Genomic DNA, 20,312 nt, shown 5'->3' on the forward strand with positions numbered 1-20,312 from the left:
GAGTGTTGTAGCTGTTTCTCGTAATATCCTTTGTGAAAGTCGGGTGTTTTCCCCGGCGTTTGCTCGTTGTGTTGTCGTTTGCATACCCCGCCGTCACTCACGTTTCCATCTTTCTACCACAAAACTCCATCGCGCCTTCCAAAACTATCACAGGACTCATTACTCTCACCAAAATCTGTCCAACATGGTGCCTCGTCCAGGCAGAAACTTTCCCGGAGTTCGTCATCACTCTTCGAGTGCAACCTCAACGCACTCATGGATGCTGACAATTTCAGATGCAGGGAATGAACGCCAACCAACTTTTTGACATGCTCCAAGCCGGTTATGTCATCCCTATCTACGAGCGCGAAGATTCCGAGCCCGAACAGCAAGAACCGCGCATCGTGGAACTTGACGACGACTACGACAGTGAGAAAGAAAGAGAAAAGAAGAAGGCCAAGAACAAGAAGAAATACTTGCGTCAGAAGGAGAAGGCTCAGGCCGAGAAGACCGAACTTCAGCCTCAGCAGTCTGGTCGCAACGATTCTGTCGCCGAAAGTCTCGACCACATGTCTATCCAAGATTCCACCACTACCAACTCTACCCATGCGAAAGGCAGCAAAACTTCCACTGAGCCTCAACCCAAGCTCTCGAAACGTCAGAAGAAGACTCTGCTCAAGAAGGCCAAGCAAGCTCAATCCACACCTCCCACCTCGGAATCTGCTTCCACTTCCATCAATGGCGATGCTACATCCGACCCTCGCGAGAGCACCAACAAGGCTGCTGACGCAAGCTCCGAAGGTTCCAAGCAGGACCAGAACAAGAATGGAGACAAGAGCAACAGCGTTGGTCACGAGAAGCACGAAGATGGTAATGACAAGGGTGAGGAGAAGGAAGTTGCCACTGAAGTCGAGGTGGAGGCTGTCATGGCTACTGTCGCAAAGCGTTTCGGTCAATGAGCATGGGTCAAGACATCTGTATCACAGGAAGACTGTCAAGGGAATGGATGGAAAAATATAGCCATGCTGAATAAGCATGAGTCGGACAGTCTGGTATGTTGCTCTTCAATGTTGTCATGCAGAAAGTTCAAATGCAATGAATCGTCATCTTGTGTCTCTGATACCCTATACACCCCGCGTTCCTTGCATCATCGAGTGTTGCATCTATTCCTTAGACCATTGGTAAAAGTTCATTTGACTCGGTGCACGATTCCTGAGACAGAACCCCTGTGGTGAGGAAGAAAGCTCCGGAACGACGGATTTCTTTGGGTGCCTGTGCTGTGATTGATGTCGAGCGTCAAGTACTACCTCCTCGAAAAGCCATGAATGTACGCAGCTTCCTCCAAGCGGCCACTGTCTCTCAACTATGGTCGCAATGCATGATTTCAGCTGTTCTGGGCCGCTGCGTCAGTCGGAGTACGGAACAGATTATACCGTCACTGGTCGTACAGGGGGTATCGAGGCAGTCATGGGGTTATGTACAGAGCTCTGAGTTCTCAATCATCTCGGTTCTGGGCGCCAATTTTCATTGGCTCGTTCTTGCCTTACTTCACAGGCGCTACAAACCAACTTGATCACCCCCATCGTCTTTTTTAGTCTATGCGATGTAGTATACACTGAGCCAGGAAAGACGAGTATCGTAAACAATTAATCTCTATTACGTGCCTTAAAAGCAACCAAAACAACCAAGACTCCCTTCTATATCAATCTCGTAACATCATTGAGTATCTTCGAGCAATCATCTCCGTCCTTCATATTCTCCTCATCCACCAGCAGTCATTTCCAAGTTGAGCTTCTCCCTCTTCATGAGCACACCACTCACCAGAGCAACTGCACCGGCGGCAATAGTGAGGACCCAGATGTCTCTGAGAGTAGCAGCGATGGCTTCCAACACCAAGCCTTGGAGGGCTCTGTCACCACTTGCCAGGATGGCAGAGTGAGCACCACCCAGAGCAGCTCTGATCTCGGTGTCGGAGAAGTTGTATGCCGATACGGCATTCTTGATGTTGTCGAAACCAATATTCTGGTACAAGCACCCTGCGATGGACAGACCGATAGAGAGAGATCCAATCTGAGCCACGTTGATGAATCCAACAGCATTGAGTGTGTCAATCTGGTCGACCACAGCGACGGCAACAGAATATGCTACTTGCATACTCATGCCTGCTCCAAAGGCCATCAAGACTTCGTAGCCGTATATCTTGGTCGTAGATGTATCCACGTGGACGGTGTGCATCAAAGCACCACCAGCTACTAGCAAAACGCCGGTCACGATGTAGAAGGGTTGGTAGCGACCAAAGGCGGGGAGTAAGCCACCGCTCAACATGACCGAGGCGACAAAGACGCAGATGTAGGGAAGTAGTCTGACGGCAGCCTTGATGGGTGAATCGCCCTTGGTGAACTGGAAGAAGATGGGGATGTAGTAGACACCAAGAGCGAGTCCAGTCGACGATGCTGCAGTTCCGGTATAGAGCAGAATCAGTGTTCGGCTTTTGAGGAAGTGGACAGGGAACAGGCGACGCGATGGCGTAGTAGCGATGCTCAAGCCCTGTTGGACGACGAAGGCGAGCAGAAAGACGGCGAAGACAACCCAAAGTGCGATTGGACCGGCCTCACTCCACTTCCACAGAGAGCCGCTAAATGTCAGAGCAACTTGCAGAATGGCAAATATGCCAGCGAAGAGGAAGGCACCCAGCCAGTCGATCGTAGCAAGCTTCTCCATAGCACTCATCTTGGGCTTCGGGTTGTGAGAGGGGAAGAGAAAGAGGTAGACCGGCGAACTGACTGCGGCCAGAGGCAGATTGATGTAGAAAGCCCATCTCCAGGTCGCAGAGCTTACTGCAAAGCCTCCACCGACGACAGGGCCAAGGATACTGCCTGCGCCCCAACACAGGCCAATCAAGGCGTTGTAGATGGGTTGTTCTTTCTTGCTGGTGAAGGTCGTGATGTAGGTCAAAGCACTGTAGAAACAAGTTTGTTAACACCAGATCAATCTCCAGATACACATACAGACAACGGAAGGTGTTACTTACCCCAGGTACATTCCAGCTCCACCCATGCCAGCAATGACACGTCCAACGATCAAAGCATTCATGTCAGGGGCAGCGCCGCAGAGTGCACTTCCGGCTTCGAACAACACGAGACTACCGATGAACATCCATTTGACGTCAAAAAGAGCATACAAAGCTCCAACAAGAAGAACGATCGACACCGAGCCCATGGGGAAGCCGATGCCCACCCATGAGAGCTTTTCAATGTCGCCAAATGCTTCAAGGATAGGGCCTTGGACGTCTGCTGCGATGGTGGTATCAAGGCCTTTGGGAATGAAATCAGCAAGCGTACGAAAGGCATCGACAGATATTATGTGCTCATACCATAGAGAAGAGCAGCTGTGTAAATGCCAACACAGACTAGATACCACTTCCAGTTTGGCATTCCCCTGTCAAAGCCAGCTTCCTCCTGATCTGGAGTGCTGGCACGTTGATCCTCGAGATCATTGTCGTAAGACTCGGGTTTGCTGTCGGATATCAGAGACATCTTGGATGGTTGATAACAAGTTGTACTATCGAACTGCGCTGAATTGGTTTGTATTTTCTAGGTGTCAAGAATCATCATAACTTATGTACCAGTTCCCTCCTGGTCACCAGCAATAGAGGATTGATAATCACAGTGTTTGATTCATCCGATGGATGTTGGATCCAAGGGGTATAATGGTGCAAGATAGCATAGTCGGCCTCATGTTTGCTGCTGTGGACGTGATAGAGTTTCCCCGGGGCAATCGTTCGTCCGAGTTGAGAACATTTCGCTCCAGGTGTATGGAGAAAGGATCTTATCGTTGGCAGTTCTGTAGTTGAATCATCAAGAAGTCGCAAGGATTACCCAGTAGGCGATGATAAGTCAACGTTTGGCTTGTGGTGGTCCGTGCGACAATTGAGGAAGGTCTGCGACGTTCAAAAAACGGGATGGTTCGGTCTGCAAAGCATGATGAGTCAACAACGAAAAGAGAGTTCATCCTCCAATGTTCACACGGAGCATCTTTCCTCGAGCATGGAATGGTCTGCACAGGGGAGCATTTTCAAGGTGAAAGTCGCGCTCCTAACCGTGAAATTTCACAGCCGTCATGCCATCGCGCCGTAGTTGACAGCTTGCGTTAAGACTCGCGGATGTATTGCCTATACGTAGCAGGTGTCGCGAAGTACAAACACGCGCTGAGGTTTGTAAACAGTCGAAGTTGAAGCATGAAAGGAAAAGAGAGAAGCGGGGGCACGTTTGGCCGATCGGTCACGAGTCCTCCCGTCAGCGCCAGCGGCCAGGCAAAAACGCTAATGAAACCTCCTTCGCTGCTTCCTTTGCCCAAACATCGGACAGCAGATCAGCCCAGATTACAATTACCAATTGCACCGATAAACGAGACGGTGCAAGCTTTGCAAGACACTGCCATGCTAATACGGCTTTTCACGCTTCCGCCGCTTTGACGGTTGGCTCTCTCTCTTTTTGACTGTGATATAAAGCTCAACCCTCTTACTGACATCCTAAATCGCAAACATCAACTTCCGGTACCAACTGACAGTCTAACACTCCAATTAAAACATAAACTCTCCGACAAACCTGACAATCGCTCGCGACAAGCCTTTTCTACACGCATCCTCAGCAACTGCCTAGCATAAAATCGACTCCCGACTAGACACTATAGCGAACGGCTTCGGCTCAGTCAACCTTTATCTCGATCAAGGAATCACATCGCATACTTTCCGACATGCCTTTCAACCCGACAAAGGACATCCCGGACTTGTCTGGCAAGGTCATCATTGTGACTGGTGGCAGCAGTGGTCTCGGTAAGGAGAGTGTACACCAACTCGTCAAGCACAATCCTGAGAAGATCTACCTCGCTGCCAGAACAAGCCAGCGAGGTAATGCCGCCATCAACGATATCGAGAAAGCCACCCCGTCCGCCAAAGGAAAGATTCATTACCTAGAGATCGACATGGCTTCCTTCGCATCGGTCAAGAAGGCTGCCGACCGTATCCTGGCAGAGAACAACCGTCTGGACATTCTCATGAACAACGCCGGCGCTACCGGCGGTGCCCCGGGCCTGACTACCGAAGGCTATGAAGATCAATTCGGCAGCAATTACATGGGTCCTACTCTCTTCACCAAGCTCCTTTCTCCTCTATTGCGCAAGACGGCAGAAGAACCCAACAGCGATGTTCGCATCATCAACCTCAGCTCCGAACTCTTCAAACAAGGCCCTAAGGATGGAATCTTGTTTGCCAAGCTGAAGAGTCCCATGGCTGATATGGGTTCCATTCCCCGGTATGGACAGTCCAAGCTTGCAAACTACTATTTCAGCAAGGTTGCCGCTGAAAAATATCCCACCATCAAGTCCGTAGCTCTCCACCCTGGTGTCGTCAACACTGGTATCTGGGATGAATTCAAGAAGAGAAGACCATACCTGGGCATGGTGTTTGGTGCTCTCTCTGGTCTTTTCCTTACCGACGTTCATGAAGGCGCAAAGAGACAGTTGTGGGCGGCCACTGCCAAAAAACAAGATGTCAAGACTGGTGCCTTCTATACACCGAAAGGTACTGAGTATCCTCAAGCGATACTCAAGAACGACAAACTTGCACACGAGCTGTGGGACTGGACCGAGAAAGAGTTTGCAAAGCACGGCTTCTGATTGAGTTTTCTAATTTGCATGGGAGTCGGGTTGGGTGTTTTACACCGTTGCTTTATCATATACTTGTCTTACTAATGAATTATTCTTACCTTTCCGTCCGTCGCTTCCAGTCAGACTCGTTCGGATGATCCAAGACGTTCTTCAAATCTGTCGTTCTTGTTTCACCGATTGAGCAAGACAGATTCTTACGGTGCTAGAAGCTTCTGTTCCATCCAACAAGCGACCTTGCGCGTTGCAGTTGCTTTCTGGATCTTCGCCTTTCACACTGGTATCTGCGCTTCGCCCTCTTCCCGACAACCACGTTTGCTGGGCGACACAATCCACTGATTCGAATCTCCTGCACGTGTGCATGAGCCCGCAGATGAGATTGGCCACATGATCCACGTCTATGTTACTGTACATTCACAATCATAAGCTATCTCCTCACAGTCAGTCATTCACTCTGACCTCGCTTCCTCACATGCCAAAAATTCACTCCTCTATCTACAAAACCACCTCTTCCCATCCTAGCACCGTCTCTTTCTCTTCCATCAACATCTCAAACACTAAGGCCTTCGGTGTCGACACTAACGTGCGCACAACTATCACGACCTGCGTGTGCTGCTTCTCCCGGAACAGAACAACTCGAGCCGAACCGGGTACCGGACGCTCTCTAGCGTAGCTCCTCGCTTCGTGTATTCGGTAAGTCTGAAATAAGAGTAACGGAAATAATGCACGAGTGTACTTGATTGAAGATGAAGATGGTAGGGGACGGAGTAGTCGGCATTGTACCCGGTGTAGACAATACGGAAATGCTAGTATCTCGTTTCTCCAATCGATGGAGTATCGTTCATGTAGTAACGCAATGGAACAGAACAGCGCGAGCCAAATCGGGTACCGGACGCGCTCAATCGAGCTTAGCATGAGTGGCGGCTTACAAGTTCCTACATAAAAAGCTCATGGATAAGTATTGTTCGCTTTGCTTACTTGAGTTACTAAAATTGATATTTGCGTCACTGTGTTCTTTATTAGGTTCGCACAGAGAATACCTTAAATCCGCTTCCTTACTCTTTGAACCGAATGACATGTATTGACGGCGAAGAAAGAACTACCCTAAGACTTCTACCAAAAGCCGGGAATGATCTCCGAGGTTCTGGTCTGGACTTTCTACTTCTATATGTGAATGTTTACGTCCCACATTCAGCATCGTCACTTCCTTCTCCTGTCATCAATCTCTCGACCTATTCAATCAACGACTTTACCAGTCAAAGTCTCTCCATATCCACCTTTCTACCCTTCACACGAAAAGTTCGTAGTCATGTCGGAGACGGTTGGGGCGTTACACCGAGACGATGGTTCGCAGACTTCGCCTGACAATACATCGTCAATATCCGACGACACAAGCACAGAACGAGTGGCATATACACCGTCCCATTCTCCCGCACCACCTGAGTCCCTATTCCCCTCTTGGCTCAACCCGGCCTACATCGGACACCTGCGAGATGCCAGAGAACGTAAACTTGAGGATCTGATTAAAGAGCTGGTCGAATCCAGAAGTCGGATGAGAGCGCTGCTCTACCGTGCAAAAGAGCCTGCAGACCCTTCCCTATTGACATCGGAATGGACCTGGGAGGACGAAGTGCGAGAATTACAAGAGCAAATGAGTGGTCTGAGAAACTTTATTTTTGAATTACATACAGCGATCGAGCTTTCTCGTCAGCACTCTGATGCCACAGAAGCACCTCACGATGCTGCTACAGTCCAAGGCAAATCACCAAAGCAAAACCCCAGCGCTAGAGGGCCTCCTTCCCAAAGCGTCAAGTCCCATACCGAGCTTCCCAAGGACGACGGCAATCTCACCCAACGGGAGCTCAGTCTGCAATCTCAATGTGACACTCAGCAACTACAACTTTTCCAACTCGCCCAAGCTCTGGCCACAGAGAAAAGCGAGACCGCGGAACTCCAAAACCAGCTCCAGGAAGAGAAAGAGGAAAACCGAGCATTACTTCAGCAATATGGACGTGTTCAATGGGAAAGGGTCAAGGCCGAACGTCAAGCTCAGCACGTCAAGGAAAGATTCAAGTCGCTCACCCGAACTGCCAAATCTCACATGTATCACAATGAACACGAATTGACAAGACTGAGGGGACAACTATCCGAATTACGGACGTCCCAAGCCTCACAATCATCAATAGAAGACATGAACGCCTCAACTCCTTCTGAACAACCGCAATTGCACAGCACCTCAGCTCTCTCTCAAGAGCCCGAACCGCACAGCTATATCGCGGATCACATGGCAGAAATAGCTTATGAAGAAGGCCGTTGGGCATTCGAAGAAGACAGCAGTACGGATGGTGAGGCTGATGATCAATACGAGATTGATTATGAAGAGCAGATGGAGAATAAATGCAGATCTCTCAAGTCCAAAATCAAGCGTCTCAAGCAAATGCTGCTGATTGAGAAGAAGAGGACCAAAGACGCAAAGAGCTTGCTTGAGATGGCCGTCAAGAATGGTCAATATTGGCATAGGCGTTTCGAGCAGAAATGCCTTTGCGAGGATGAGATCGGTGGTAATTGATGTCCGAGGCGGTAGATTACAAGTTCTCAATACGAAGCGTTTGATAGTGATCGATTAGCAAATGAATTTGACAGCCTAGCACTCACTGCACAGGAAGCTTGGTTACATATCATACTCTATCTCGATTCAGGTTCCTTCTATTCAGTCGTGAAACCACTGTCTGTCTTAGACTAAAATAAATTCACGACAGGAAAGTCATATTTTGATCGGGCTTGGAACTTGGAACTTGGAACTTGGAACTTGGAAGACGAAACAATTGTTGAAGCGAGGAAAGCAAACACACGCTGTCATACGAGCAAAAAAACCGAGCAAAAAGATTGGAAGACGACGATTTCAAAGAACATGAGAGAAACAGTCAGACATCTTCGTACGTGAGCAACTCCATCCTTCAACTCTTTTTCAGAGCCTCCTCTGTTAGCTCTCCCCTTTCCGCTGTCTCGATTCACGACTCCGCAGCAAGAATCTCCCGAGGGTGCACTGAAGTACATCCACGAGCATTGAGATCTCCTTCAGGATGCATGTGATACATGCACAGGTTGAAAGGCGGGCATTGGTCCTTGAGGAATGCAGCCTGGCTGTGGCGCTCAAACAAGGCAGTTGACAGATCCGAAAGGAAAGCAGCGGGTTTGCAATCTGTTGTGGTGGGGTAGACCACCCAGTCTTTGTGTCCGTGCCAGACGTAGAGATCGACTAGCAAGCGTCTTAGAGGGGCATCCTGGAGCGTGTTGTCATAGACTACTTGGGGTAAGGTGAGGTCCAGACGGCCCTCCTCGGCAATTTTGGCAATCAAACAGTCAACCACGGCATTCTTGAACCGATGGTCCAAGAATTTGTCTCCCAAGATCCAGGCGCGGACCAAACCCAGGAACTCGGTGTCTTGGAAATCATGAGGCTGCGTCTTGCGCCAGATACGGCCAGCATAGACCCATTCGACGTAGATTGCAAAGGTTGAAGGATCATCTTCGAGCGACATGAATGTTTGGCCATCTTGTATGATCCACCACTCTTTCTTCGAGGCGGCTTGGAAGTAGGGACTGCAGTGCGCGAGAACGTTGATGTGAACGTGGAATTCTGTGTGAGCTTCTGAACTTCCGACGAGAATGGTAGCGAGAGGGCCAGACGGCCTAGTTATAAATCAGTGCAGTCCTCAACAACCAACAGCTTAAGCTTACGAAATGAAGTCTAAAACACGTTGGTTTGTTTTCTGCTGGGGGGCAACCCGGACACCTGTTTGTAGGACCTCGAGCGATTTCTGAGAGAACATGCCGAAGTGGTGTAGAATGCTGGGTACCGGTTTCTCTGTATCATGAAGGCGCTGCTCTTCGAAAGAGACATTGTGATAGCCAGGAAGGATGGAGAAGGACTGATATCTGTTGGGGGCTTCGTTTTCCAACAGGCCGGGCAACGCGAAGGCTGGTCTGTACTTCAAGATAACGGGACCGTCTTGCGCTGAAGACATTCTGAGATTGGGCGCGCTTATAATGAAGAAGATAGGTGAGAATTCTCCAGGTGCTGTTTTGTGAAGAAGAGAGGATTCTAGTGGGACAAGGCGTTGAAAGGAGGAACGAGGCACCAATATTTATCCACTTTGGGCTGCTCCTATGCCGTTACTGCCGTGATAGATTTTGTCTCCATCAAGTGGTGCAGAGTGAAAAAGCAACCACTGAGGAAGTCGTGATTCAGTTCTCGTCACTTCACTAATCAAGCGCCAACACGCAGACTACTTGCTTCCTGGCCATTGTTTCCTCTTCGGGCGGTAAACAGCCCTTTCTTCGTCTTGACTTCTTCGGCATCTTCAAAGACCGAAACGCCTGATTCTCTTGTCGGCACACAGAGTCAGGGAGCTCTTGCTAGTTGACCGTGAAGCAGATGTTTATTGACTTCACCTTGGTCCGGACGTTGAGCAATCTTGCGACTCGGACCCAAATCTGCTCGCACTCCATTGTCCAGAGGCACTAAAATCTCCGAGTACCGCTGTCTTTTTCAAGGTCCAGCTGAAGTCGTAGCTGATCGATCGTATGCACTTGGTTCCTCATCCCGATATCTAATCATGCCCTCCTTCTCTTCATCTGCGATGCTGTATGGCAGCACAGATGAGAGTTCATCATGGCCGCAGTAGTTCTTTGGGCAGAGCGAAAGTTAGTCATGACATACTTGTCAAGCCGTATTAGCATGTTGTTGCTTTACCTATTTCCGCCGAGGGCTCAACTTGTCATTTCACTCCGAGTTCGAGCAAGGTAGTTCCCTCTCGTAGGCGGATCATCTTATGTGCTACAGCTCGGCACTTCTGCAGTTGTGGAAACGCATAACGATCCCCAAAGGTAAAGCCAGAATTAACAAGGCCTAGTGGTGCTCAAAACCTTTGTGCGTTTCCAATAAGTCCTATAATTGCGTATCGCTGCAACGCAGGAGTCGAAGCGACATATTCGAGAACATGTCATGAAAGAAGATGAAAACTCACCAACGACACTTGCTGACCCGGCTGGTACAAAGATGCAAGGATGACACAGAGGTCTGCAGAGGAGATAAAAGTGATATTAAACCTTCCTTTCGAAAACCCTTCCCCTTGATACCCTCGTGAAGCAACCAATTATGTACATTGCCAACGCCGATCCTCCTTACTCATCGCTTATTCCATAAACTCCTTGTCGTAATGCACAGACACCAATGCTCAAAGCTCTTTCGGGCTCGGAATCGCAACTCCCTCTCCTTCACCCTTGCCGCTGCTCAAAATAGCAAATCTTAGAATCACCTCTGAACAAGTGACCAAGATCGATATGACGATGAGCACGATGACGATCCATGTAATTTTTGTCATCTTTGTATCTGCAATAGCGTCTGAGAGAATTTCAGCGAGGTCCAAGAACACCTTGCAGCGTTCGTTGAGCACTTGAATGCGAGGCTTGATCTCGAGATACTCTCTGACGGCGGCATAAAGCGGTAATAATGTCGGTTCGCTGTCCCAGAAGAAGTTTGGTGTGTCTAGCATGTTGGAGCTGAGGTTGACATCGACACGGCCTTGGAAGAGCTTTCCGACAAGACTGACGACTTGACTACGGCTCATTCCAAGTTGGCCCTCCAGAGCGAGCTTACGAGGCACATACTGTGCTTCGGACATGGTGCGCTGCATGCGCTCTTCGAAATAGCTAAGTTTGGTCGACTGTGAGATGGCATGACTCATAGCCAATTTGATCATATGGTCGTTGGTACGTAACGTAATCATGTCGTTGAATATGCGAGGCTTGTCAATATCAACATTGTACTCAAAGTGGAAGTCTTCGGTCTCGAAGTCGGCTTCGCTGAGCGGTCGTGATACGAGACCCAAAGTGTTGGTCAAGGCTGGTGAAGAAGTGCTGCTGAGTTTGGTCGGGATATTTGAGGAGCTGCTGAAAGTCAAGTCGGCCAGGATGTCCTTCTCTTGATGTGCTGTGAAATTCCAGAAGACGGCGACACCATAGCTGAAGACGTAAAGTTCTGCGACAGACAAGGCATCGGCGATGGTGCTGTGGCCTGAACTTGACAAGTCGCTTGAGTGGCTGTGGCGGCGGAAGTTTGGTTCTTCGTGGTCCCTGGCATTACCATGGACTGTGTATTCATCACTCTCCTCCATCCAGCCTTCACGGTGGTCGCGGCGCTCGTTGGCCTCGATCTGTTCGTCCAGGATACTTCGACCACCAGGGTTCTTCAAGACAGGACTACTGCGAATGCGATAGCCATCGCTACCGCCCAGAAGAGGCAGTTGGTAGACGGCATACAAACAGTCGTCATACAGCTTGGTGCGAGCACCATGTTGCTCGCGTACAAAGTCGGCGGTGGCGCGAAGACGGTAGCTCTGAGCAGTGCAGTATGCTGTGACTCTGGCCAGTTTGTCGGCACGACTTGCTTTCGGTAGGCGTTCGGCATAACTCTTGTCGCCTATCCTGGGAGCTTTACGGCGGCGGATTTGCTCGTCGGATGGCGGAGCCTCGTCCTCATCCTCATCTTCCTCGGAGGGGGTTTTCTCGCTCGTCTCGGGGAGCAAGACAAGTTTTTCGCTGACTTTACTGCTTCGCGCTGGGATGTGAGGGCCGCCTACGGGGATGCTGAGAGAGCGGCCTGCTAGTTTCGGGTCCAGAGGGTGTCGGCCGCTAGGGGTGCGCGTATGTTGTGCGGGTCTAAGACCTCCTGGAGGACCACGTCTCTGGGCCGAGGGGATGTCGGAAGAGAATTGCAAGACATTGTCGACTGAGATGAGTTTCGTAGTGCCGGTGCGAGGGAGAGTGTTCGGCCGCTGAGGCTGCTGTTCGCGCGCATCCGTGACCTGGCAAGACATGGTTAGTTGGTGTTGGTCTCTGCGATTGCGCGTGTTGGATATGGACAAACCAGCACGGTCGGGCCTCGCTTCTTGACAGGTGCAGCCATTGTTTGCTTTGAGATTGTCTGTGGTTGTCGAGTCTACAGTATCGAACCTGCCAACAATAATCTCGTTTCGACTTTGCCAAGTGCTTGTCCTTCTTCGACAGAGTCGACTCCTTCCCCACACACGTCACCATGCATCTTGCTGTCGTATTTGCCCTTGCACTTGTCATCTTCGATTTGCATCGCTCATTCTCTTCTACAACACAAAAGACATGTGCCTCTGTTGTCTTTTGCTTGCAAGTTGTCTTGTCGCTCTACAGCAGGTCCCTCTCGATTCCATGCCATAAGTCTGGGGGCCTTCACGCATTGCAATGGCACGAATAGGACTGCGCCTTCAGGAGGAGGGTGTTCGAACTCGCCCCTGCCATTGGCTGCACCGGACACGGCTCAAAACCATGGCGAACCTGTCCTCAATCGGCTCTCACTGACGCTGCAAAACATCGACGCTTATCTACAGCCTGGCCACACTCAAGATTGACAAAAAGGAAGCTCTCCATCGGGGAATCGAACCCCGGTCTCCCGCGCTTGACGAGATTGCTCTTGACAAGCGGAAATCATGACCACTAGACCAATGAAGATGAGCCAGCTGTGCTGGTATTGGTTCATGGAGGAAAGCTCGGTCGGCAACCAACATGTTTTTGTCACGTTGATGCCACGCACCAAACGCAGCTGCGTCACTTCTATATCTCTGGCCTCAAACGCACTGTATGCCAACGCACAGAGATACAACCTCACGGTTGAGAATTGTGCTATTCAAAACTCCGTGTCGGTATACTGGGCTAATTTCGCAAAGGCGCTGAACCCAAATAGCGGAAGTCCTTCTTCAGTCTTCTTGTCATCAGGGGGGGTGACGTGGTTACACACATGGTTGAGACCCTCTCCAGTCATTTTGAGATTATCGTAGAATACCAGATGACTCAGTCGGTTCCGCCAGAGGGACCTGCCAATATTGCTAATGGGCTATCCTCAAACAATGTTACAATAATCAAAAGCAAATCAACTCCATCACGCCGATCAAAGTAGGCCCGTCTCCAAAATGATCGAAAATCAAGCACCGACTGTTACTCCGGATCATAACACATACCAGCTGTCCAACTCTGACTTACTGGAACGAATTCACGACCTTACCCTACAGCTCAGGGAGCGTGATGCCAAAATTGAAGAACTCAGCTCCAGTCTCAAATCACTCGACAAATCCAGACATTCTTACGTTTGTAGTTATCACGTCAAACCCAAGAGGAACAGACCAAATTCAACCAACACAACCGTGCTCATACCTTCCGAGGTCCAAGAGCCTCCAATCTACGAGGAGCCAATCAACCTGTTACTTCCACCCCATTTCAGCGAGACCTGGCTGTACGACATGAAATATCAAGACTAGCAGCGGTATGGGAGGTGGAGGAAAAGCCAATGAGGTACATGATTTGGAACGAAAATATCAAGGATGAGCGAATGGAATCCGACTCTGAGACCTGTCATGCGGGACGTCGTGGTAAGATCAGAGCCCAGATTTATCGCGCAGCAGGGTTTTGATCGCAGTTGAATAAGAAGAACGGGTTTTTATCGTAGATTCCTGGTCATTGCTACCGCTTCCACTCGTGAGCTGTTCGATTTACCTTCCAACGACAGACCAACTCTTCGCGTGAATGCATTCGATTTAATCTATCTACCCAAAGAGGATATATTAAGAAACTTCGAAATGAGCGGCTTGAAAGTATGCGAGTTCTAATTGTATCTCTATAGTCTATGATGTTCCCTAGTTTGTTCCGCTATAACTCCAAATGTGATGATTTTTTTGTACAAGAATGTGACATTGCATCAGTGACCTCGAGCAGTCAATCTAGCATGCCTGTAAGATCTACTGGTGGCTAGCCTTGATAACATCAGCAGCTCTCTCGGCAAGAGCATACAAAGTGCTGGTCAAGTGGCCAGACACCTGGAAGGGGAGCACAGAAGCATCGACAACGCGAACGTTGGCGGTTCCGTAGACCAAGTGGTTGTCGTCGACAACACCACCGAGTTCCTTGGACATCATAGCGGCAGTAGAGATGTAGTGGTAGTTGGAACGGTAGACCGACTTCAACCAGTCACCCCAGACGGCGTCGGAAGCGTTGGTAGGGACGGAGTCGAGGCCAGGAAGGGTCTCGGAGGTAAGGATGTTGCTCAAAGGAGCGGTAGTGGCGACCTTTCTGGCAGTTCTGGCAGTGCCAATCTGTTGCTTGATGTCATAGTCGAGCAGGAAGTAGTTGGGGTTGATGGAGGCAGGGGCGGAGGCGTTGGCAGACTTGATGTGAATGTTTCCACGAGAGAAAGGCATCAGACCCCAGTACTCGATCAAGCCAGCGCTGGCTGAGGGTGCGTTAACAATGATCTCAGAGATGACAACTTCATCCTCGAAGATGAGCTCGTGCTGGATGTTGAAAAGCTTCAGCAGAGTGTCGACGTCGGTAATACCGCCGGTTGCTTGTACAGTCTTGTTGGCGTATTGTTCGAGCGATGCCTTGATGGTCTTGCTGAATGATGCAGTGCTGTTGCCCCAGACGTCGGTAGCATTGAAGTATCCGATAAAGCCACCAGCGCCGGTGAATTTCTGAGTTGCATCGTAGTTGGTGTCAACGGTAGTCTGGTCCTGGAGGTTTTCGCCGACGAAGGGAGAGTGGACCTTGACTTCGATGCCGAGGTTTTCAAGCACGCTGAGGTATTGTTAGTTGCGACCGACCGATATTGATGGATTGTATCAACTTACGCAGGGTTACCGACACCCGAGAGTTCAAGCAGAAGAGGAGATCTCAAAGATCCGGCAGACAAAACGACTTCCTTGGTAGCAAGTAGGCTCTGCTCGGCACCAGACTTGTCGGTGAAGACAACACCATTGGCAAAAGCGACCGAAGAGTTGTCATTAGACCAAGTCAGACGTTGTGCGAAAGAGTTGAGGTAAACGTCAAGGTTGGGTCTTGTGGTGAAAGGGTAGTAATAAGCACGAGCGGCGTCCTCACGAAGATCCAATGATCTGTCGAATGTCTTGGGGAAGACGTTGTATCCGCGCATGGATCCGCTGTTCGCTTCTCCGTTCCAAGGCAGCTTCATGGCCTTGAATGTGGCATTGAGCATGCTTGAGAAGTTGTTGCCGACCATCTCAGTGGGCCAGCTGACAGCCAACGGGCCTTCGGTACCGTGGTATTCGGGCAAGTAGGATGCGCCCATCGAGACTTGGGCCTCGGTAGGGTATTCGAAGTATTCGCTCTTCTTGTAGTATGGCAGCAGGGAGTTCCACGTGATGTTGTTTCCGACCTTCTTCCAGCTGTCGATCTGGCTGCTCTCGGCACGCATGTAAGTCATGCCTATGTATCAAATCATGTTAGCCTGATTTGATGAAAACAGTAGAGAGACTTGCCATTGATGGTGCTGGTACCTCCCAGCGCCTTACCAGCTCTCAAGATCTGAGTCTTGTTGCCGGCATACACCTGAGCTTCGCTCTCGTATGCCCAATCGATTTCTGTACCAAAGGCCTTGCCATAGCCGGATGCGCTGGTAACGTTCGTGTTGTTGAAGACTTGATCGCCAGCCTCAATAACAGCAACAGAGACGGTCGGATCTTCGCTCAATCGATTGGCAATGACCAAACCGGAAGTGCCGCCACCCACAATAATGTAATCATAACGAGGCGTGGATTTGGGCAGAGTATTGGGGATAGCAAAAGCAGTCGAAACGAGCGCGAGGGTAGCGAGTCGACCCAACATGGTTTGATAAGCTCTGGGGAAAACTGAAGAAGAACAAACAGAAAGAAGTGGTTTGGAAGGAGTGATTGCCTGCCAGCCAGCAGGGGAGAGTCTACTTATGCTTTTGAGCTTTCAGGCAGGAAATAGCATTTACAGTGATTACCAGAACATATCGCACGATTGAATAAAACCTTCCTTGCCCTACCTTGATTTCTGTACGACATGTTAGAGAGCAGATGATAGGTTTGTCAGTTTGCAAGGTTAACCAAGATTTCGTGATGGCTTTTCGGGCCGTGCGGGACTGTCAATTCGGCCCGTCCCCTTGTAACAACCATTAACAACACTTATGCTCCTTTTCTGTGACGATCTTAATGTGTGTTTTTATCTGCTTACAGACTGTCTATATCCTTAACTCTAGTACAAATCTTAATGCTCGTTAGGCATATGCTCCGTTCGATCAATGTAGCTTCTTCACTTGCAGAGAAATCGTCTCATCCCTTGACCTGATTTCTCTGGCAGGTCCGCAGATGTGTCTCTGTTTGGTCATTGAGGCCTTGTCATTTATGTAACAACATACTCAAATTCTTCGATCCAGCGGCCGTTCCGAACTTCTGAAGAGAATGCTTGCGGCCATCCGCCTCGCAAGATTAAGCCCCTCCCCCTCCGCCTCATGTATTTTCCTATGCTTTCAAAAACTCCACGGTCTTGACGTGCCAACCTGACATACAGAAGATTCGGCGTTCTAGGCACATCCAGATCTCTTGCAACTCTTCTCATGACGGTACTAACTCTTCCATGGTAGTCCTCCCAACAACTGCTCACCACTTGATTATCTCTTATGAGAAAAGCGTAGAAGCTTAAGAATGCATGTCTACCGGTAGGTACCAACAAAGGTATTGGGACTCTGAAACGGCCGGAAGACTCGGTCAGAGCGTTCACAAAGGCCTCATCTGCCTCGCGGAAGAACGCGTCAAGGTGTCCATAATCGGCGCAGGCCCGTTGGAGGAGTTCAAGGGTTGGCAGAGAGACGCCATTGTCTTCTGATGGTCCTAATAATGGAATATGATGGAAAGCTTGCCGTCTGAGCAACTCAAGTAGTTCATTTCGCCCTGTGACCCCACGTCCGAACCATGCGGACTCTGAGGGAGCTCTTCTGTGAATCGGATGATCAGACTGGTCGTTCGACTCCACAACTTCCTCATGATTGTGGGGGTGATGGTCCTGTTCCACGTTCACGCCGACCAGAATCTCGCTCACGTATTGTTGAACGGCCGGAATATCTTCAGGAGGAACGGTGTCTTGTGTGACACTTAAATCTGAGCCCCCACGGCCTGCAGGTTGCTGGCCATCGATATGTTGCTGGTTGTCCGATGGCATAACGGCTGGTACGGCGGTGACTGTCGACTCTTGAATATATCGCAGATAACGTTGATGTGAAGGTTATTCTGGTAAGATGTGTACTTTTGTAGTAGCGACAGTTATAGTCATCCAGATCCTTTTAGCTCTATTGCAGAGACTGTCACAAAACTGCGATATCAGTAGCCGGCTGGCAGCGATCCGAAAAGTGCTCGAATACACGCATAGCACATGGAAGAATGGACGATGAATCCTTGCGGTCGATTTTCCAGAGAAAGAGCATGAGTCAACTTACAAATGTCGAGCTTACGCCGATACATAAGTAGATGGCAAGTCAAGAGAAAGAGTGTTTTTACTCGGTGAGTATGCCAGATTGAGTCTCGGCGTATGAATCGAACAGTCAGCTTTCACACTCTTGGTCACCATATTGAACCACGAGGGACATGAATTTGGCGGGGTGTTGCTTTTACGAGAGCCCTTGAGTCGCGTACTCGTCCATGACACGAAGGGGTGTAGAGTAGAAGAACTCTTTCAGTTGTTGAGTGTTGGAGTGCAGGATGGCAAAACAAAAAGTCAAGGAACATCAAAAGTCGAAATCGACAAGCGTCACATCGACCACAGGTTGTCAACATGCCAGATATCAGCAAAAAAACAATGATCACGCCAGGGGTCGAACCTGGAATCTCTTGATTCGTAGTCAAGCGCCTTGCCATTGGGCCACGCAACCTATTATATGATAGATGTTCAAGCTGGACCGACCAGAATTCTTTGTCCAGCAAAGTCGTGCGTGCCGCCATGCATTGAGAGTCCGAGATCGCATACCGTATACGAATACAGAGCTCCAAGAGACACTAGGGCGATGGCCTGAAGTGCCTAGCTCAGGCAGAGAGGCTGAGGGAAACGAAAGACAAAGTTCGCTGGGGATAGCAACAGTTTGAGAAGGATTGCGGCTTCGACGTTGAATGCGCCTTGCGATGAATGACCGCATGTGTGCGCTCCACGTGAGTAATGATGTCGCTTTGTTCGAGCTTGTCGAGATCTAGAGGCGTGAGTGGCGGGGATAAAGGAGGGGTGCAGATTGGGTTGTAAAGCCGCGGAAGGATGCCGCCAAGCATTTGTTGGAAGGACCCTGCCAACTCGATCGCATCGCCCCTTGCTGCTTCACTAGTGATGTCAAGACAAGACAAGGCGCAGCTTGTGCGAAGGAATCAGAAGGATCGAAGGCTTGGACAGGAAGAAACAAGCACAATATTCCTTTCGTTTGCGCCTCAATGACCTAATTTGAATTTAAGCGGCAACGGATATTTCGGGGTCGAAGGCTTGGAAGCGTTGGTTCTGGATTGGATATAATGGCGTCGTTGTGCCGTCTATGACCGCTTCCTGTTTTGCTTACTGTTACATCTGTACCAATTGTCGCAATCCTGTTCAGCCATCGGGCATTCATACAACTTGCATACCTACACACTACATAAGCACGACCTACTTTCGACTCAATTTCACTGAACTCGAAACTTTCTACTTTTCACCTCAACACAAACACACCGTCGACATGAAATTCTCCCATATTATCATCTCGGCCCTCAGCGTCGGCAGCGCAGTCAACGCAGCTGCCATTCCCGAAGAAGCAGCAAACTCGCTCTCCGTCCGCTCAAGCTATGACATCGCTACATCGCCCGAATCCAGCAACACGCTCGAGAAGCGCAAAGGAGGTGGTGGTGGTGGAAGAGGCGGTGGCGGCAGCTCTTCAGGTTCGTCCTCTGGTGGTCGCGGCTCAAGTTCCGGCAGCTCAGGTTCTTCATCAGGCAGCTCCGGCTCATCAGGCTCTTCCGGCTCGTCAGGTTCCTCAGGCAGTCGAGGCTCTGGAAGTTCGTCAGGCAGCTCAGGTGTGAGACCATCATACGGCAGCGGCGGCAACTACTATGCTGGTGGTGCTTCCACTCCCTACAGAGCTGGAGGCCGTTCGCCAGGCGGTGTCGCTCCTTACGTTCTTGGAGGTGCCGCCCTTGGTATCGGCGCCTACGCATTGTACGGTGCTGGCGCCTACGCATACCCTTACGCCCACCCTTACTACTTCCACAACCGCACCGAGGCTGCCCAGAACCAGTCATACACCAACTCTACCAACACAACCCTTCCCGTCCAGTGTGTCTGCGCTCAAAACTCAGAGTGCAGTTGCGAGGACCAGCAAGACGATTCATACCTCGCCTCCATCATTGGCAATGGCTCAAACTCCGACATCAACTCGACTGTTGCTCGCATCGCCAATGTCAACGGCACCGACACTCTCATCATCAACGGTACTGTTCCTGAAGGTACCGGCTCCACAAGTGCCGCAGCTGCCATGAGAGTGCCCGAGTCGGCTGGTATGTGGTTGATTGCTGCTGGTGTTGGCGCCTTTGTCTACGCCATGTAAGCATGGATACATGTTCCTCACGAGATATGGCATGGCTGGCGTTTTGTTTCTTTCCCACATGATACCACTATTAGGATAGCATGATTGATGCTTTTGTACGAATACGAACACGAATAGGTACCTCACAATAACAATACCTTTGAACTATCCAGAAAGTGATTGTGAGCATGACATGTAGTCCTACAGTGAATCGATTTACGAGACGAATCGATTC

The 20,312-nt window shown here is 49.9% G+C and overlaps 9 protein-coding genes across 9 annotated transcripts; 4 read left to right on the forward strand and 5 right to left on the reverse strand.

Moving 5' to 3' along the window:
- The first annotated feature begins 119 nt into the window (after positions 1-119).
- Positions 120-1,090, forward strand: M438DRAFT_410260 (uncharacterized protein). Its single transcript, XM_029910080.1, has 2 exons — positions 120-217; positions 276-1,090. The coding sequence occupies exons 1-2, from the start codon at positions 185-187 to the stop codon at positions 936-938; spliced, it is 696 nt and encodes a 231-aa protein (XP_029754555.1). The 5' UTR covers positions 120-184; the 3' UTR covers positions 939-1,090.
- Positions 1,091-1,668: 578 nt separating this feature from the next.
- M438DRAFT_329952 (MFS general substrate transporter) lies at positions 1,669-3,902 on the reverse strand. Its single transcript, XM_029903270.1, has 3 exons — positions 3,353-3,902; positions 3,011-3,293; positions 1,669-2,938 (listed from the first exon to the last, which is right to left on the reverse strand). The coding sequence occupies exons 1-3, from the start codon at positions 3,513-3,515 to the stop codon at positions 1,741-1,743; spliced, it is 1,644 nt and encodes a 547-aa protein (XP_029754556.1). The 5' UTR covers positions 3,516-3,902; the 3' UTR covers positions 1,669-1,740.
- An 832-nt stretch (positions 3,903-4,734) lies between these two features.
- On the forward strand, positions 4,735-5,655 carry M438DRAFT_285856 (NAD(P)-binding protein; the record flags this gene model as incomplete). The annotated part of the gene is made up of 1 exon (XM_029901562.1): positions 4,735-5,655. One exon carries the CDS (start codon positions 4,735-4,737, stop codon positions 5,653-5,655), a length of 921 nt encoding a protein of 306 aa, XP_029754557.1.
- Positions 5,656-6,952: 1,297 nt separating this feature from the next.
- M438DRAFT_340713 (uncharacterized protein) lies at positions 6,953-8,212 on the forward strand (the record flags this gene model as incomplete). The annotated part of the gene is made up of 1 exon (XM_029904352.1): positions 6,953-8,212. The coding sequence occupies one exon, from the start codon at positions 6,953-6,955 to the stop codon at positions 8,210-8,212; it is 1,260 nt and encodes a 419-aa protein (XP_029754558.1).
- A 442-nt stretch (positions 8,213-8,654) lies between these two features.
- Positions 8,655-9,275, reverse strand: M438DRAFT_285853 (uncharacterized protein; the record flags this gene model as incomplete). Its single annotated transcript, XM_029901561.1, has 1 exon — positions 8,655-9,275. A coding segment is annotated over one exon (621 nt), but the record flags the coding sequence as incomplete, so codon positions are not given.
- Positions 9,276-10,726: 1,451 nt separating this feature from the next.
- M438DRAFT_329959 (DUF155-domain-containing protein) lies at positions 10,727-12,829 on the reverse strand. Its single transcript, XM_029903271.1, has 2 exons — positions 12,575-12,829; positions 10,727-12,512 (listed from the first exon to the last, which is right to left on the reverse strand). Exons 1-2 carry the CDS (start codon positions 12,611-12,613, stop codon positions 10,884-10,886), a joined length of 1,668 nt encoding a protein of 555 aa, XP_029754560.1. The 5' UTR covers positions 12,614-12,829; the 3' UTR covers positions 10,727-10,883.
- Positions 12,830-14,314: 1,485 nt separating this feature from the next.
- On the reverse strand, positions 14,315-16,490 carry M438DRAFT_308039 (alcohol oxidase). The gene is made up of 3 exons (XM_029902323.1): positions 16,005-16,490; positions 15,357-15,951; positions 14,315-15,303 (listed from the first exon to the last, which is right to left on the reverse strand). Exons 1-3 carry the CDS (start codon positions 16,348-16,350, stop codon positions 14,469-14,471), a joined length of 1,776 nt encoding a protein of 591 aa, XP_029754561.1. The 5' UTR covers positions 16,351-16,490; the 3' UTR covers positions 14,315-14,468.
- Positions 16,491-16,890: 400 nt separating this feature from the next.
- Positions 16,891-17,706, reverse strand: M438DRAFT_329965 (uncharacterized protein; the record flags this gene model as incomplete). The annotated part of the gene is made up of 1 exon (XM_029903272.1): positions 16,891-17,706. The coding sequence occupies one exon, from the start codon at positions 17,704-17,706 to the stop codon at positions 16,891-16,893; it is 816 nt and encodes a 271-aa protein (XP_029754562.1).
- A 1,184-nt stretch (positions 17,707-18,890) lies between these two features.
- On the forward strand, positions 18,891-20,252 carry M438DRAFT_350459 (uncharacterized protein). Its single transcript, XM_029906638.1, has 2 exons — positions 18,891-19,433; positions 19,488-20,252. The coding sequence occupies exons 1-2, from the start codon at positions 19,235-19,237 to the stop codon at positions 20,096-20,098; spliced, it is 810 nt and encodes a 269-aa protein (XP_029754563.1). The 5' UTR covers positions 18,891-19,234; the 3' UTR covers positions 20,099-20,252.
- The last annotated feature ends 60 nt before the right edge of the window (positions 20,253-20,312 follow it).

This window comes from Aureobasidium pullulans (genome assembly GCF_000721785.1).
Source record: "Aureobasidium pullulans EXF-150 unplaced genomic scaffold scaffold_55, whole genome shotgun sequence".
Lineage (NCBI taxonomy): Eukaryota > Fungi > Ascomycota > Dothideomycetes > Dothideales > Saccotheciaceae > Aureobasidium > Aureobasidium pullulans.

Coding starts and splice junctions, on each gene's coding strand:
- M438DRAFT_350459 (XM_029906638.1), top strand. CDS start 19,235: ATGAAATTCTCCCATATTATCATCTCGGCCCTCAGCGTCGGCAGCGCA. Junction 19,434..19,487: donor CGGTGGCGGCAGCTCTTCAG/GTTCGTCCTCTG, acceptor GTTCTTCATCAG/GCAGCTCCGGCTCATCAGGC.
- M438DRAFT_308039 (XM_029902323.1), bottom strand. CDS start 16,350: ATGTTGGGTCGACTCGCTACCCTCGCGCTCGTTTCGACTGCTTTTGCT. Junction 15,952..16,004: donor AGGTACCAGCACCATCAATG/GCAAGTCTCTCT, acceptor TTTGATACATAG/GCATGACTTACATGCGTGCC. Junction 15,304..15,356: donor TCGGGTGTCGGTAACCCTGC/GTAAGTTGATAC, acceptor ACAATACCTCAG/CGTGCTTGAAAACCTCGGCA.
- M438DRAFT_329959 (XM_029903271.1), bottom strand. CDS start 12,613: ATGGCTGCACCTGTCAAGAAGCGAGGCCCGACCGTGCTG. Junction 12,513..12,574: donor AGCGAGGCCCGACCGTGCTG/GTTTGTCCATAT, acceptor ATGTCTTGCCAG/GTCACGGATGCGCGCGAACA.
- M438DRAFT_329952 (XM_029903270.1), bottom strand. CDS start 3,515: ATGTCTCTGATATCCGACAGCAAACCCGAGTCTTACGACAATGATCTC. Junction 3,294..3,352: donor CACAGCTGCTCTTCTCTATG/GTATGAGCACAT, acceptor TCATTCCCAAAG/GCCTTGATACCACCATCGCA. Junction 2,939..3,010: donor GGAGCTGGAATGTACCTGGG/GTAAGTAACACC, acceptor TTGTTTCTACAG/TGCTTTGACCTACATCACGA.
- M438DRAFT_410260 (XM_029910080.1), top strand. CDS start 185: ATGGTGCCTCGTCCAGGCAGAAACTTTCCCGGA. Junction 218..275: donor CAGGCAGAAACTTTCCCGGA/GTTCGTCATCAC, acceptor TGACAATTTCAG/ATGCAGGGAATGAACGCCAA.